Source organism: Chionomys nivalis, chromosome 17 (genome assembly GCF_950005125.1).
Source record: "Chionomys nivalis chromosome 17, mChiNiv1.1, whole genome shotgun sequence".
In the NCBI taxonomy this organism is placed as follows: Eukaryota; Metazoa; Chordata; class Mammalia; order Rodentia; family Cricetidae; genus Chionomys; species Chionomys nivalis.
The window spans coordinates 16,945,339-16,963,592 of record NC_080102.1 but is presented as its reverse complement, the minus strand read 5'-3'; the positions used below and the strand labels follow the sequence as shown (position 1 = coordinate 16,963,592).

The window sequence follows — 18,254 nt, the reverse complement described above, 5'->3', positions numbered from 1 at the left end:
GTTAGCGCCCCTCTCTGTCCCAGTCTAACGGGAAGGACGGAAGAAACCCCAGCTGCTGTCTCTGCGTCCCTGTTGTGGGCAGGCTTGCATGAAAACATTAAAAACACTTTTTGGAATACAGCAGATTTAAAATTATAGGAGCAAGAGAGTTGAAAGATCCATTCAAGGGCCGTCAGTGAGCCTCAGCGACTTGAATTCACGTTCCCAAGAAAGTCTCTTAAGTATTTTCCCTGAGTTCTGTGTCCCTGCCTGGGACTCCATAGGGGAATCCTGTGATTTTTTTTTTTTTTTTTTTTTTGGTTTTTCGAGACAGGGTTTCTCTGTGGCTTTGGAGCCTGTCCTGGAACTAGCTCTGTAGACCAGGCTGGTCTCGAACTCACAGAGATCCGCCTGCCTCTGCCTCCCGAGTGCTGATGTCTTCACCACACGGAAGGGTACCAGCAGCAAACAGCTCCAGCCCCTTCCAGAGTGCCTGGAGCTGTTTGCTGCTGGTACCCTTCCCTGTGGTGAAGACATATATGCTCTCAAAGACCCACTTCCCCCTGGCATCTTGTTGAGTAGACTTCACCTTCCAGAATTGGCAGATTTATATATTTTTAATGCTTATGATATTTAATTGATTTTTCTCCAGACCAATCACAGAGTTGTATTTTTCTTTTGTTTTCCAGAGAATGGAGAGCGAGCAGGGGGAAGTCAAGTAGGTACAAAACTTAACATACCTTAAACGAGTTGTGGGACCCGCTTAAGGTAGGGGAAGTACTTAAGAAGTTCCATAGTAAACGAACCCTGCGATGTCCCGCTATGGCTTGGGTTACAGTTACGGTAGCATTTCCTGGTTGGCCTAGGAAGAGAACCAAGAATTACAACGCTGTCACCTTGGGAATGTACAGTTTAAGAGACACGCAAGCAATTTTCGGGGAACCCATTCTGAGTTTCTAAAGAAGACACTTCCTGTATGGCATCTAAGAAAGAACGAGGGAGCCTCAACAAGGTTTGCGCTGGCACAGGAGGTTGAGATAGACCCTTGTCCTGGAGATGAGGACCCCTGTCGCAAGTGCTCTGTCTAATAGGACTGGGGTATGCAGGTTTAATGAGACTTCATGCTGTGTTCCTCTGACAGTTTTCCCTTGGCTTCTGGCCCAGCCTAGGACCTCTCTCCACTGTTTCCTTCCTCCCCAGGGTCCTACAGGAAAGGAGAAATAAGCAAGAATTGAGTCGAGACTAGGAAGCTTCGGTTTGAGGAAGACTGGGATCTGTAAGTAGCTGAGTGAGGACTGAGGCAAGTTGGCTCAAGAGAATTGAGTGAGGGTACAGAGGCAGAACGGGCACCTCTTAAAGGTGAGTGTGGGGACCCATCGAGAAAGGCTGTTTCAGAAGAACCGGCTCGGGGGCGAGGTAGGTGCAGCGACACAGGACCTGGTAGGTCTGGGGGGAGCTGCGGTAAGGTATTACAGAGAACTGAGGCACCCGGGTCTGAGCCAGCGCGACGTGGGAGTGTGACGCTACCGTGGCCGAACAGGTGAGCGGCTGGGGCCCCAGGTCCCCGCCCTTGCCTCCTCCCACCGATTCTCCACCGCACTTGGCGGCTCCGCGGCTCCTCTCCGGTTGGGGTTTGGCAACTGGCAGCTGGCTTTTTTCCCTCCTCCCCTGTCGAGGGCTCTCCTTCTTCTTTTAGGTTGCTCCACCCCGCCCAGGATCAGGCGAGGGGGAACCAGTTCAGCAGCTGCCAAGTGGCGCACAGCGCGGCCGCGAACACGGGAAGTGGAGTCCTGGGTGCGCGCTGCCGGGCGTTTGCTTCTCCCGCGCCCCAGCGACCTGCGTCCTCCCACTCGCACCCCTTCTCCACTTTTCCCCCCGTTTGCAATCACATGGCATTTTAAGAATGCTGGAAAGATGGCGGTAGCGGCGGCGGCTGTGGCTGCGCCGGCTGGCGGGGGAGGCGGCCGGGCGCAGCGGAGCGGACTGCTGGAAGTTTTGGTGCGGGATCGTTGGCATAAAGTTCTGGTGAACTTGAGCGAGGACGCCCTGGTGTTGAGCTGCGAGGAGGGCGCTGCGGCGTACAACGGCATAGGGACTGCCACCAATGGCTCCTTCTGCAGGGGCTCCGGGACAGGGCACCCGGCTACTGGTGTCACTCAACCCCCGGACTCTCCCGCCGGGGTCCGCACAGCCTTCACTGACCTCCCGGAGCAGGTGCCTGAGTCCATCTCAAACCAGAAGAGGGGCGTGAAGGTGCTGAAGCAGGAGCTGGGCGGGCTGGGCATCAGCATCAAAGGGGGCAAGGAAAATAAGATGCCCATACTCATCAGCAAGATCTTCAAGGGGCTGGCAGCGGATCAGACCCAAGCCCTGTATGTGGGCGATGCTATCCTGTCGGTGAACGGAGCAGACTTGCGGGACGCCACCCACGATGAAGCCGTGCAGGCGCTGAAGCGTGCAGGCAAGGAAGTACTGCTGGAAGGTAAGGGGTTAACGCTGTGCGGGCCTTACCCCGCATCGTGAACCTTCTTCAACCCACCCTTACACTCACACACTTGCCAGTAGTGCCTATGTTTTGCCAAAGCAGTGGCAGGCATGGACTTTTGACAACTTTTACCACCTGGGGGCAACTCATCTCCACCCTGGCTCTGCCCCAGAGTGCTGTACTGAAAGACTAAACTGCCTGGGTTTTCTTGGCTTGAATGGGGTGCTTAGTACATGGTGTTGGAAGCTTCGTACATATCGGTGCACGTGGTTTCAATATCTTTTTAAAAAAAATCTTCGGACAACCCAAGTGCAGTGTAGAGTCTGGGGAGTGGAACTGGAAATGGTGTGTTAGCCGGGAATTTGCATCTGCCCACATGGTAAAGCAAGGCCACTGACTCATGGCATCTCTGGTACTTTTCTACTTTGGCAAAATTTTCGCAGCCTGAGTAATCCAGTGGTGAAGATTTGAAAGGTAAAGAAACCGGAGAGAGGTGACAGTGTTTGAATGCTAACCTCAACCATCCTTCTCCACTTCCCTCCCCTCCGGCTGGAGAGTCCGTAAGGCTGTGCAATTTTAAGTAGTGCCAAAGGCTGGGAAAGATGTTGCAGATTTAGGCACAAGTTCACTTCCCCAACAGTGTGTTCAGCCGGTCAGTCCAGATTCCAGGTTCCTTTGGGTGGAGAGCTGGTGAAGTGTTTTGTTTTTTGTTTTTTGGTTTTTGGTTTTTTGGTTTTTTGATTTTTTTGTTTTGTTTTGTTTTTCTGCTTGTGCCTCCCAGAGTAATGTGAAATTAACTTTTGTAAGCAGTAGTCCCTGCCCATGAACGTAAGAACCTTAGAAACTATATCTGAAGATCTAGAGTCTTCATGCTCTAATCATCCAATGGACCAGAATAGGAAGTACCAGTTTCCCTGCTTGTGGCAATATGGGGGAAGAAGGAACTCTGCAGCCTCCCTTTCCCCAGAGCTCGTTTTTTCTGTCTCTGTAGCTCCTTGCATACTTTCACCTGTCCTAACACTGTGGAACAATTTTATTGATTTTTCTCAGTTTCATTTTAACAGACTGAGCTGTTTGGAGGTTTTTTACTTATGTAGAGGGCTCTCCGTAGCTTGGAGTGTCCAGCGGCATACATGCAGGAAGAGTTAATAAACATACTCAGTGATTGAGACAGTCTTCCAACCTAGACTTTATAATACCGTGATTGACTTCAACCCTTAAACTAAGATGTAATGGTTCCCCGTTCACCCAACTGTGGTGCTGGCGTGTGACACTGAGACACCAATGACAGCTGATGCAGCTTCAATGTGCTGTGGTGGTCTGCCTCCTGGCCTGGAACACCAAGAGGCTTTTGTTGTTTGTTTGCTTGTTTGTTTGTTTGCCTAGAGGATTTGTGATGTCTTCATGTTTAATTGCCACCTCTGATTCCAGAAAGTGAAAGCTGTTTGGTTTGGCTTGATGATTAACATAAGCAAACAAGAAAAAAAATTCTTGTTCAAGTGTTTTATTGGTTTGGGTGACAAGGGACAGGTAGGATCCGGGGAGAGTGTAATTTGGACTATAAGCATCTGGTCATCTGTTTAGTTTGTGGTCCTTACTGATAATATGGAGGGAGGAGGTAACGTATTCTACGTCAGGCACTGCCCCTGAGTCCATCCCATATTCCTGTCTTTGATTTCAATTTAATGAATAATAACTTGACAAAGTTAGAAGTGACTCTTTCACAAAAAAAGGAAGAAAAAGTGACTCCTGGAGTTGAAAATAAACTTAGAAAAAGGTGTGTGTGTGTGTGTGTGTGTGTGTATGTGTTTGTGTATGTATGCAGGTATGTAGTGTGTGTATGTGTATGTGTGTATGCATGTGTATGTGTGTACCTGTGTGTACATGTGTGTATGTATGTATGTGTGTGCGTGTGTGTCTATGTGTATGTGTGTATGTATGTATATGTATATATGTGTGTATGCATGTATATGTATGTATGTGTATACATGTATGTGTGTGCATGTATGTGTGTATGTGTCTGTATGTGTGTCTATGCCTGTATGTGTATGCTATGTGTATGCATGTGTGCATATATGTGTATGTGTGTATTGTGTATGTGTGTCTATGTGTCTATGTGTGTGTGGATGGATGTGCATGTTTGTGTGTGTGAAAGGGTTGTGTACTTGTTAAAGACAACTAAAAAATGAGTTCTGTCAAAAGCTCTCCAGTGACACTAAAGATCACTGCATCGTGTGTTGCAGTCAGAACACCTAGGGGAGACTTGGGGTTTCCTAGTCATCGCTAGTCCAACTTTTCAGTACTTAGCAGCAAGTAAGAGATGTCCATGGAAGAGGTATGAGTTAAAATAATGCCCTCTCTTTACCCTCACTTCTTACTTCTGCCCTCCTTCCCACCTCACCCAACCAAACCTGGAGCCTTGTCACCTGCACACTCTAGGCTAGCATTTTACTATTGAGCTTCACCCTCAGTCTCCACTCACAGTGCCTCTTGTTTGAAGCCAAATGTTTGTTTCCTCCAGGGTCCTCAGTGAGGCAGTAGTGGGCCCACACCATCAACCCAAGCATCACAGCCCTCCCTCTGTCATCATTTGGTGCCAAGAAAGGGTTCCCAGTGAAGAGGCTTATTAAAACCGCCTCCAGAACTTTCTACATTCCCATAACCTAGCAGAGTTTCTGTGTCTTCTTGTGCAAAGAAACAGCAAGGCAAGTGTCAGCTCTTTACTTCATAGGGTTGACGCTGTGCAGCAAGGAGAACACAAGGCATGCAAATATTCTCTCTGTGTTTTTACAGTTTAAATAAGATGCAGATGAAATGCCCGTTCAAAACCAGGGATTCATTCTTCTATCTTATTGGAGTTATTTCTTCATTCGATTTTTTTAGAAAAAGAATTATTTTGGCTCTTGATTTCTGATATCTATTTATCTCTATCAATCAATCAATCCATCTGTCTGTCAGTCTGTCTGCCTGTCTGTTTATCTATCTGTCTACCTATCTACCTACCTATCTATCTACATCTAAACTCTAATACTGAGAGACCATTTTCTCCAGAGCCACAGGAGTTAACATAACCTGGGGAAAAGGCTTACAATAGCTCACATTTCTTGAGCTCATTCCGTTTGTGCCAAGTTCTACTTTCATCTGCTTGGCAACTCCATGCGGCCGATACTATTGTTGTTCACTTTCCTAGAGAAACTAAAGTCTTATGGTATCTACGTAAAGCAACAATAACATAGCTAGGAGGTATCCAAGTCTACCTGATTTCTGAGCTCAAATAATCCCTAGGTAAGGATGATGGCCTGAACTTTACCAGGGAACCATGTATGTGAACCAGTTGATGTCACTGGGCTCCTGGCATGTTCTCCATTTCTTACCTAAGGTGAAGTGGTTGACAATACCCTGAGCAGGAAACAGCCATTGTGCAGTATACTCAGATGGGATGGACAAGGAGGACGGGGTTTTATAAATGCACCAAGCATCTATCTGTTGATAGATATCAAGCTATCAAAAGAAAGCTACTATGAGACAACAGAACTCTACAAGATGAAGTTGAACACGTGGCTGACCAGGAGTTCAAGCCCCAATTCTAATTCAAATTGTGAATCAGGCATAGCAAGTAAACCAATATGTTAACCAAGTGCTCATTAAAATTAAGATCAGAAAATTTTTCAGCATGAACTTATTTCTCATTTTAAGGAGAGGAAGCAGATACCCCATATGCAGTCATGTAAGGTAGAGCCATAAATCCTAAAGGGCATCATTCACATAGACTACAATGTGACCAAAATCCCGTGTTGCGAACAGGAGGTACCTGCATAGCCATCCTAGGCAGTTCTGGATGCAAGGAATCCCTTTATTCTTATTATTTAATTGAGTTTGGTTATATTGTGTGTGTATGTACATGTGTGGTATATATGTGCCATGTGTCTGTGTGCATGTGTGTAAGCAAGAGTTCAACATCAGTTCTGCTCCTCAGAGACTCTCCACCATAGTTCTCAAGACAGGGTTTCATCTCTGAACCTTAACTCGCTGATTTTCCATGGCTGGCTAACCAGTGAGTTCCAAGGACCCTCCCATCTCCGCTTTCTCAGAGCAGGGATTGCGGAAGTGTTCTGCCATCCCCAGGTTTTTACCTGGGCACTGGGAAACTGAACTCGGGATAACATGTTTACAGGTAAGCAGTTTTCCTGCTGAACTGGTACCTTCCCAGCCTTTGTATTTCATGTATGCATGAAATAGTAATGAAATTGGTCAGCATTTTTGTAGCGGAAGTAACCATCAAATTAATTCATCCATAGTCAAGATAAAGGAGACGAGTTTCTGGAAGTTTTGTGTTAACGTATGGAGGTAGGGGTGGACAGAAACACCACTTGTTGAAAAGGTCTCTGTAGAATTGGACCAGGAAAATGAGAAACTCAGAAGAAAAAGCCAAGGACAGTTCTTGACAAGAACTGGGCCCAGAGGCTCCTCTCTCAGCTGTGTCCAGGAGTGACTGAACAGGGAGCTCATTTGGGAAGTCGCTCTGTGATCCCTTTCTCTGGTGATGGGAATAAGGACAGTGGGACAAGAAGACGGGGATTACACAAACAGGTGGTGCTTTTTCTGGGAAGATTGGAAAAGAATCCAAATGTTAAGAATATTCCTTTGTTAAATGTGACGGCTTGAATGAGAATGGCCCCCATAGGCTCATGTATCTAAATGTTTGGTCCCCAGTTCGTGAAACTGTTTTGGGGAAGGATGAAGAGATGTGGTCTTCTTACCGGAGATGTGTCACTGGGGGGCAGAATATGGGCTTTTAAAACTGCACTTCATTTCCAGGTAATGCTCCCTCCGCCTCATGCTTGTGGATACAATGTAAGCTCTTAGATACTGCCCCAGTTCCATGCCTGCCTGCTGCCATGCTCCCTACTATGATAATCAGGGACTCATCCTCTGACACCGTAAACGAGCCTCTGAATAACATGCTTCCTTTTATAAGTTGCCTTACTCGTTGTATCTCCTCACACCAATTAGCTTGGCTCTTATCTGCGAACACTTTATGGGTATACTATAGTTCATTGGATATCATTGGTTTTTATTTTTATTTTATTTTGTTTTGTTTTGTTTCATGTCCACTGAATCCATTTTGTCAAATCCACAATTGAGGATGGAGAGGCCCGTATGGTATCATTCAGGATCTAGAAAAGTCTTTCACTGTGAAAGACTACCCAGGCCATCTGTGATCCTTGGTTTCTGTAACGTAACACCAGTCACGTGGTACTTAATCCAAAAATGCCTCTGTGTATTTCTGACTGCAGCTAGAAAGGGGCCATGGGCCATCCTCTTCCTTGAGAATCAGTGTTCTTTAACAGGGCCCATACCACCTTATCAGAGAATACGAATCAACCTTTTTGAAAGTCCTCTGCCCATGCAGTAATGGTTAACATGTACGTGGCAAGATGCCACATCCCCTTCTTAGCCCTTTGTGTGGATTAACTCAGGTCAAAGCGACACAACTGACACCCCTAGTTTACACAATGAGTTAGTGCTGAACTGCATTCGAGCAAGGCTTGACAGCCTTTGATCTCAACAGCCTTAGGAAATAAGCAGATTAGGGATAATCTCCCCCCCCCCAAAAAAAAAAACTCTTGATTAGGAGAGTGAAGTTGCAAGAGGCGAGAGAATAATTTTAATTAGGTCTTCCACTTTCTTATCTGCTAGCTCATAGCTAATAAGTTACAAGAAACTTTGGTCAGTAAAAGGGCACAAAGTTATAATATTATTACATTTTTAAAAAGTGGGTTTTCTTGTTTCTCTGTGTTTCTACATGCCCCTGCTCATGGATAGAGGTCAGAAGATGTCTTGCAGGAGTCTGTTCTGTTCTTCCAACATGTGTGTCTCAGAGACTGAAATTAGGTCATTAGCTCGGACTCTAGTACCTTGACCTGCTGAACCATCCTCCCAACCCCAAATTTGTAATCTTACAATTTTAAAAAAGATATTCATGTTTATTTTATGTATGTGCACATGTAGCCTGCATGTATGGGTGACTGACCTGCATGTACATACATGGACCTTGCTTGTGCCTGGTGTAGAGTCTAGAAGGTGTTGGATCTCCTGGAACTCGAGTTATAGTCTGCTGTGAGCTATCACATGGCTGCTAGGAACTAAACCAAGTCTCTACAAAAACAGCACGCATGCTTAACCCTTTCTCCAGTCCCCAATTTTATCATCTTTTTAAGTCAGAAATCTGGCATGGGTCTATAGTAGCTAAAACCAGGTAAGCCTGCTTGCTTTCCCCCTTTGTGAAGACTCTCAGAGCAAATCTGTTTCCTTGCCATCTGAGAGACTGCCTATAAACCTTGCCTTCTGATCTCCCCTTTTCCTTAAAGCCTCTGAGGGCAGGTTGAGCTTCTCACATCATTCCCATCCCTTTTCTGCCTTCTTCCACTTCAAGGACACTTGTGTTTATCTGGTTACACCGAGATGATTCATAAAGAACTCTCTGTTTTAAGGTCAACCGTTAGCAACTGTAATTCCATCTTCAACCTTCATTCTCCCTTGCCATGTCTGGGAACTTGTTCACAGGCCCTGGAGATGAGGGAGGAGGCGTATTTGAGGAGGGGTATTATTTTTAATGGTCAAACCAATTTGCTGAAGTTGCACTGTGGGAGAATATCCAAATAGTCCTTTGAGAATGTCTTCCACTTCTGTAAATAATCCTTCGCTCCATCACTGCAACAAAGATTTGCATTCATTTGCATATTTATCCCTTCCCAACTAGTTGACTAGTACCAGATACCGACAACATAGATTCTTCCAGGGAGGAAAAGCGCTGTCTATGAACCATCGTGATATGCTATGGTCCCTCTTCTGATCACCTAGGCTATCCTTCGGGAGGGCTGCCCAAGGCAAATACTTAGAGAAAATCCCCAAAGAGCGTGTGCAGCAGCTGCAGCTCACCAAGGCTAAATTCAGAGTATGACCTGCAGACCTTAGAGACAGAGCTAGGGAATTTTAGAGAACTGAAGAGACCTCACACTGGAGTTAAATGTCACAATCAGTTTTGCGCTTCAAGAGGAGAACCCGAACACATGTGTTTGTCAAGCTTTTAGAGGACTGAACCAACTTGGAAGCACCTTAGCTCAGCTTCCCACCTTAAACACACCTAGAAGCATTCTCCCAAGCTGGGCCTAGGTCAGAAAAGTAGCTTGCTCCCACTAAGACTTTATGATCGGGTCAATCTCCAAAGAATACTTGGGCTGATATTAGAAGTCCTTTTGGTTTCTTGGGGAGAAGTAGAAATGCCAGAGAGCCGTGGCTTAACTCATGTTATCTTGTGAAGTGATGGCGTTTCCCATTTGATTTTCTGATAGTTTCTCAGCGCACCCTGGTGCACGCCAAACAAGCTCAAGAAATTATTCTCTGGCAGAAGAAAGCTAGGAAGATGTCAGCCTGAACCCTGATGCCAGGGATCTAAAGCAATCAAGGTTTCAAAGGTTGACGGTGGTGTGATTGAACTTAGCAACAGCAAACTGGCCTGAATTCGTATAAAAACCAACATGACTCCAGAATCGTGCCCGGCACACATTAGGCTATTAAAATAGGTTTAAGAGAAAATAAAAACAGTGGGGATGGGTAGAAAGTAAGAGGAAGAAGAAATGGAAGAAGAGGGAAAGTGGTGGGGGGAGAGGCGAAAGAGAGATGGGGGAGGGGTGGGAGAACTGGTGGGTTTTAGGTAACCCTTCACTATGAATCCCTTCAGCCAGCTCTCCCACTACTACATTAAGGTGAATAACACTCTACCTGGCTCCATCCCCCATGAAGAAGGGCCTTTATAGGTGGGAAAACTTACTCAACACAGACCAGTCTCTACAGACAGCTGAAGACCGTCAAGCCAGATATGATCTTCAGCGTTGCAGGGAAATGTAATTAATCTCTTAATGTGTTAGTTATCGCCGCTTTTCTCCACCTCCCCTCTGTGTGGGGCCCACAAGTCTGACTATGCAAGAATGCTTCTGACCTGGGGAGATGAAGCGTCTGCCTAGGTATTTTAGCTGCTTCTTTTTTTAAGCTTCTGTGTCAGCCTGAGGATTCAGACCCTACTCCTTTATGAAGCTGACTGGAGCAGCCCTTCCATCCCTGACTTGTGCAACCGTGGGCCATGTTCTTCCTGTTCAGCTATGTGTTTTAGCAGTAGCCCATGGAGTTCGTGTTAAGAATAACTCCCTGCACACAGCACTATGTCTGCGGAAGGTACCTTGCCGAAACTTCCAGTGGTCTGCTCAGTGGAGGAGACTTACGCTCCGACAGCTACTGGCCTACTAAGCATTCTATTTTAAATGATGCATCTCAAAGCCGTTAATGTTAAAGAAAAGCCAGAAGTTCCCTTGCATTTATACCAAGCGTTTTATATACCAAACCTCATTACCCACTTCACTGGCCTTGATCTATAATAGCACTTGCCTTTAGCTCTGGCCCGCAGAGTAAGACCTAAGCGGAAATATATATGACTCACTGCGACATCCAAGTCCTAACAGACCAATGCAAATGAGCCTCTCAAAATGGCCTAGATGGATGGAAAAGTTCCAGATTCAGAGAATTTGTAATGGAAAATAAAGTGATGACCCATGTTTATTTCAGTATTTAAAAAAAAAAAAAAAAAAAAAAAAAAAAAAAAAAAAACTACTGCTCATCCTGGGGCTTTAAGAGTCATTCTAGCATTCTGATAAATGTGGGAAGATTTCTTGAAAACTTGACTGGTTGACTGGTTGCTGAGTGCTGCTGTCTTGAAATCCAGTTTACTTGTGTCAATGTTCAAGGATTTCCTTTTCTCCCTCACCGTCTTCTTCCCCTCTGTAGTGAGTAGTTTGGAGAGTGGGCCTTGAATTTATTCCGCCTAGGCTTAACTTTGTATCCTATCGCTTTTTAGCTGTGTGAGCCCGCTCAAGTTACTTAACAAGGAATCTCAGTTTCCCAGGCAGTGAAATTTTACTCTTTGGTTTGTCATGAAGGGTAAAGTGAGTCTATATGGTCAGCAGTAAATCCGTTGCCTGGGGCTTAATAAAGAGCAGATGATTCCCCATGTTTATTCGAGTCTTGGTTTCAGATAGAGTTCAATCATCTAAGCTAAAAAATTTAGTTGCGTGCTGGGTAAATTCTGTTTACCCAAGCACAAGGTACCAATGGCTGGTGTAACAGATGCTTAGTGAGTTTCACACTTAGAAAGGACCCGGGTGGTGATCTCACATAAGCTCGTGCAGTTGATGAGTTTTAGTAACCCCAGTTCGCCACCATCCAACCAGTCCACAGTGGAGACTGCTGCGGTCTTGAGCCGGAAACTGGGATCTGCGGTAGAATGCTGGTTTACAGCATGGTTCAGAAACACGTAGAGTGTTTTGCAGAGAGAAAGCCCACAGGATTTACCTTCCAGAGCAAAATGTAGACTTTAAAAAATTATAGAAACAGGAATATTTTGTTACCAAAAAGAAACCAAAAGTTTATTTTACTGATACTTACAATGCAAGTATCTGTTTTAAGCAAATTTTATATAAATGTATTTCTATGACTGCTATTAAGCCAGTTTATATTTCTGTTTTTTATTCTGCTAGCTAGTACTGTATTTTATGGAATCCAAGAGGTCACCCAATAAAACACGTGTCACATTTGTGTCTCTATAAGAAAGAAGGAATTTCCTAAAATGAGTTCCATAGGATAACTGACTGCTTAAAATCTCGACACCAAAGGGAGTTCCTCTTTCTGTTGGGTAAGAAGGAAACGCAACCCATGCCATAGAGAGGGGTGACAAGGAAACTTGTCAAATTCAAATTTGGCACTTGTGAAAGATTATTGCCTTTGAGGGTTTGAATGACAGATCAATTCTAATACATACTTAGATTTGAATTTACAGCGTCAATGTTGCCTTGTGCTAAGAAAATATTCAGACAGATAATGTAAAATGGCCATAGCTGGGTGACAGAAGTAGTTGTAACTAGTTTCTGGGAGAGCTAAGTTCCCACACAAACATCCAGTGACTTGAAGACTCCAGAGATGGATGTTAAGGTACATTCTCAAAGCCAGGAACAACATGAAAAGAGCCATTGGAAGCTGTGAAATATGGAATGTAGTCAATATTCAACAGCAAGAAAATAATGACATGTTATTCAGTCTTTTATTGGGCTGGAGGTGTTTGTGTTGTTTAAAATTAATTTTGCATTTTTTAAGCATTCAAAATAGCTTTCCACTCTGTCATCTTCATGCATATTTATTGCTGTCTTTTGCTCACATTACCACACCATTCTTTCCCGTTCCTCCTCCCCCTCCTGCAGTTTCTACCCTCCCCCCAAATACACCCTCTCTGCTTTCATGTCATATGTACCCATGCATGGATGCATTCATGCACACATGGGTGGCTGCATCAACAGATTGCGTGTATGAGAAGCAATATGTGATGTTTTTCTTTCTGAGTCCCACTTATTTTACTTAGAGTGATGCGCTCGAGTTATATGCAGACGGCATTCTCACTCACCTTTACTGACTAATAAAATCCCATTGTGCAGATATACTATATTTCCCTCATCCTTTCATTTGCTCACAGGCTTCTAGGCTTTTTTTTTTTTTTAAAGATGCCACCTTTCTGGTAGAATGATTGAAGTTGTATACTGTTTTTCTAAAGCAGAACATTTCAGAAGGGAGACCAGCATAGAAAAGTTTTTTTTCTATTTTTTAACAGACATCACATATGTATCTTATAAAATAATAACTTAAAACTAGAGGAGAGCGTCACCACATCATTTACATAAGAACCAAAGTATTAAGGATATCAGAAGCGATAGTCATGCTACAAGAGCATGACCACAGTAGCAAAGGGAGATAAAACAGCAGTAATTGCCTGGCGTGCTGGTGCCTTGCATCTCAAACACTGCCGTCTCAAACGGAAATCCAGGTTAATGATTTTTCGCTTTTGTTCACAAGATTCTTATACCTCCTTTCTGTTTTCTGCCTCATCTTTTTTAAAACTTCTAAATTAAAACAATTCATGCTCCTAGCATCCCTTCGTCTGCGTTTACCCACCCCTTCTTACCTAGCATGTAGTGGAATGTTCGTATCTACCCCATGCTTCGAGGATTGGTATAAGCACATTTGCTTTCATATCCCAAATAGACTGTCCTTTCTTTCTTTCTTTCTTTCTTTCTTTCTTTCTTTCTTTCTTTCTTTCTTTCTTTCTTCTTTCTTCCTTCCTTCCTTCCTTCCTTCCTTTCTTTCCTTCCTTCTTCCTCTTCCCCTTCCCCATCCCCTTTCCCTCCTCCTCCTCCTCCTCCTCCTCCTCCTCCTCCTCCTCCTCCTCCTCCTCCTCTTTCTTCTCCTTCTCCTTCTCCTTTTGGAAAGGCTTTATTTCACCTTACAGTGAAGTGGTGGAGTCAGGGCAGGAACTCGAGGCAGGAACTAGAAACAGGAGCTGTTGTTGTGGCCATGGTTCATCTTTCCTTCCTCCCTCCATCCCTCCCTCCCTCTTTTTCTTCCTTTTTTTTTCTTTTTTTATTTTCACTCTTTTATTAATTTTTTATTTAAAAGTTTTTTCATTTTACATACCAACTATAGTTTTCCCTCTCTCCCCTCCTCCTGCTCCCCCCGCCTTTCCTCTACTCAACACCCCCCCCATCCACTCCTCAAAAAGAGTAAAGTCTCCCATGAGGAGTCTATAAAGTCTGGCATATCAAATTGAGGCATGACCAAGCCCCTCTCCTATATATCAAGACTGAGCAAGGTATCCCGCCATAGGGAATGGGCTCCAAAAAGCCAGTTCATGCACTGGGGATAAATCCTGGTCCAACTCCCAGTGACCCCACAGACTGCTCAAGCCACACAACTGTCACCCACATTCAAAGGGCCTACTTCGGTCCTATGCAGGTTCCCCAGCTATCAGTCCAGAGTCAATTAGCTCCAACTAGCTCAGGTCAGCTGTCTCTGTGGGTTTCCCCATCATGATCTTGAACCCTTTGCTCACACAAAACCTCCTCCCTCTCTTTGACTGGACTCTGGGAATTTGGTCCAGTGCTTAGCTGTGGATCTCTGCATCCACTTCCTTCAGATGAAGGATGAAGGTTCTCTGATGACAATTAAGTTGATCACCAACCTGAATACAGGGGAAGGTCATTTCAGGCACCCTCTCCACTATTGCTAGGATAGACTGTCATTTCTTGATGGACTCATCTTAAAAACTAAAAACCGAATCAAGCAATGTTTACAAAATTTTGATCATGCCGATATTGTTCTACTTTCGCCCTGGGGCCCTGCCTCTCTGGCTAGTCTTGGTTTGGTGCATGTGCATCCATCCTGCCAGACCGCTCTTGTCTTTGCCTTGTGTCTGTCCCAGGACACACTGCACAGCCACACAAACACTTGGTTAACTTCTTCGCTTTGCTGCAGTGTATTTCTGCAGTTCTTCCCGAAGAAGATGTTAGAGACAATGCCCAAAATGTTTCTGAAGTAATATGGATAAGATAAGAAGCTAGCAATGTTTTCTTAAGTAGTTTCTCTCTCTCTCTCTCTCTCTCTCTCTCTCTCTCTCTCTCTCTCTTTCTCTCTCTCTTTATTTTTTGGTTTTTCGAGACAGAGTTTCTCTGTAGCTTTAGAGCCTGTCCTGGAACTAGCTCTTATAGACCAGGCTGGCCTCGAAGTCACAGAAATCTGCCTGCTTCTGCCTCCAGAGTGCTGGAATTAAAGGTATGTGCCACCACCGCCTGGCCTTAAGTAGTTTAGATGCCATTTTTACTTTAATGTTTCCAATAATGATATTTGCTTTTTTCATGTTTAATAGCTTATGTCACTGATACTCTAAACTTTATGCAATGTTTACTTTGCTCTGGAGATTCTGATCATCAATTTTCCGAGCCATATATGGGTGCTAAACAGCTAAATCCATTCTTAGGCAGGTGTCCTAAGGTCTAGCTGCTGTTGCTGCTGCTGTTGCTGCTACTTCTTTTTCGTTTGTTATGACAGGGTTTCTCAGTTTAGCTCTGGCTGTCCTGGAACTCACCCTGTAGATCAGGGTGACCTCAGATTCACAGAGATCCTCCTGCCTCTGCCTCCTGAGGGCTAGGATTAAAAGTGTGCACTACCCCTGTCTGGCTAGGTCCAACTTCTTAAGCTGCGGCTCACAACTTTCTCTGGCAGTCATTTCATTGAATGTGAGCGTTGTGAAAATCTGCTGTCTGTGAACGGTTTCTGAACGCACAACAGTCAAAAATGAATGAAACCCAACATGTGAAGAATCTGGGGTGCTTCTTCAAGGCTCGCCATTTTTACCACGGAATTTTATTGCACCGTCGGTCTGACCCACATAGCATGCGCGATTTGCCATCGCGCAAAGCCAGGTGATGCTGCATAGAACGTGTCCGCTCCCTTTGGAGACTATTGTATATTATAAATTGGAGCATTTTCACCAGATGAGGTTTTCTGCTCTTACAGAAATGTCATGGTTGAATTACAGGAAATAAAGACTTGAGCATTTTCCTGCCGCCTGTTCCTCAGCATGAGCGTTTCAAATTAGTGCATCCTTGCATCATGTCGGGTAAAATTGTTTGATTTTTAAAATTGAGCCACTGACCTGAGTTTCATAGTAATTCTTAAATGAATTTTGCTTTGAGACTGGGACAGAATTTTAACAATTTCTGAAATGACTCTAAAAAAGTGCTCCTGCAGTTTTGCGTTATGTATTTATGCAAATCAGCATTCAGCATTGATGATCATAAAATGAAAATGTGTGAAAGATGGTGAAGATGCCCTATGTCCTGCAGTATCAAATATTTGGGAGAGATTTCATTCTTTAAGTAGAAATAAACAAATATATCTCAATAGAATGTGAATTTGATTTCATCCTCAATAAGTGGTAAAATTGCAGTATTCCAAATAGTTGTCTTATTTTCAAGACTTAATTTCACTTTTATTTGTGTGTGTGTGTATACATGCACATGTATGACATGTATGTAGTCCCTGCAGAGGTCAGAAGAGAGTGTCAGATCCCCTGAAGTTGGAGTGACAGGTGGCTACAAGGTGTCCAATATGGAGTCTGAGAACTAAACTCAGGTCTTCTGAAAGAGCAGCCATTGCTCTAAACTAATAAGCCACCATTTTGTGTCAAAAGTGAATTTTCTTATACTTTTTATTAGTAAATATTTTACTTGTTTTTTTTTTTTAATAAATATATACCTGGGCAAAGTCGTATAGTCAATGTGCAATAGTGTCACGGAATATTTTAGAATTTTAAGGGAAATACAGTGACATCTCATTAGATACCACCCAAATTCCCAGTCTGGCTTTCCAACATTAGCTTTTCACATTCCTTCTGTAATGTGCGGTCTCAGCAAAGACGGCTTTCTCTGCGGCAGCTGTGAGTGACAGCTACACGTGTGGTGTGGAAGGCATAGAAACCACTGCTGAACACGAGGAAGCCAGCACCCAACACAGTTCCAAGGTCTGAAAAAGTGGGTGGTGTAAAGAAGGTGCTAAGATTTCAGGACCTGCATGCTTACACTTTGGGGGACAGGGTTAGATCCCAAGTAGTAAACAAAATTGGTAACATTTTAGGGAGGTGCAGGGAGAATTAAGTATTTTTGTTGAAATTAAAAAAAAAAAAAAAACAAGAAGGAAGCTCAGACATCAGGATACCAATTATAAAAACATTACTGCTGCCAAGCTACACCTCAGCTCCAGAGCAGGGTCCTGTGATTTCCTGCAATCTCCATTTGCTTTGCTCTCTAAGTGTGGAAATCTGTTTAGTTGAATGTTGGGCCCCTGCATTGCTCTCTCTCTCTCTCTCTCTCTCTCTCTCTCTCTCTCTCACACACACACACACACACACAAAAAAAAAAAAAAAAAAACCACCTGATTTTTGTCATCATCTTACTCTTTTTTCCCTCTGATACCCCTGTTCCTATTTTCATTTGCCACCTCCCCTAGGAGTATTGCTATAATCTTATCTACCACTCTTATATCGATTCTTTTTCAACTGTAATCTATAGTTCTACATTTCAAAGCAATTTTCCTGTTCTCTGACTACTTCCTATATAGCATCTTGTTCTGTGAGTGCAATAACTTTGCTTGACTCTCAGAGAATGTTAATACCTTTTCAAAGATATTTTTTGAACTAATATTCACTTAGTTATCTTAAAATTCTTTTCTATCTTCGCAACCTTGAGTGTGCTGTGTCTTCCTGATGATTCCAATATCTGAAAAAGGTTCCATCTTTTTGAACCCCAAGAGTTAGACTCTGAGATCAGAACGTAAGTCTAAGAGCATTTTCTTTGATAAAATCATCGAGAGTAATAAAAGTACAGCAGGACCTAAGACCATGGAGGGAATGAACAGATGACAGCCACAGAAACACACTCAGGCCCCTGAAGCGCAGCAGAGCCAGACTGGGGGCTGGAGAAGCTGGGTAAAAAGAACCAAATCTCCACCCACCTTTTTGGCAAGGCATATACTTCTTAGACAATATTAACTTTCTGATATTCCTAGTTAGTGTCACTGCGAAGGCCGTGCGCATGCTCAACAAAAGGATGCCCCCGGGCACAGCACTGCAGGTATTCCCAGCCAGGTGCCTTATCCTGAATACAAAGATGGCAGCACACGAATCCGGGGGAGGAAGGGACTTCATCTTTCTCATTTCCTAATCTAAACGTGTTCAGACGAAATCATGATGAAGGAGCTATTGTGCACATCCCTAAGCACATTTGAATTCTCATGTAAAGTATTTTATAAAAGGCAGATGTAGACCAGGACTGATTATACAATCATTGGGAAGCCTTGC

At 44.0% G+C, this 18,254-nt stretch overlaps 1 protein-coding gene across 1 annotated transcript in view; it reads left to right on the top strand.

Annotated features, from left to right (window-relative positions):
• The first annotated feature begins 1,734 nt into the window (after positions 1-1,734).
• The window catches only part of Sntb1 (syntrophin beta 1), a 224,207-nt gene continuing 207,687 nt past the window's right edge, over positions 1,735-18,254 (top strand). The window contains exon 1 of the mRNA XM_057792410.1: positions 1,735-2,461. Coding sequence (XP_057648393.1) covers positions 1,894-2,461 — 568 coding nt within the window. The 5' untranslated portion in view covers positions 1,735-1,893. The remainder of the gene's footprint in view (positions 2,462-18,254) is intronic.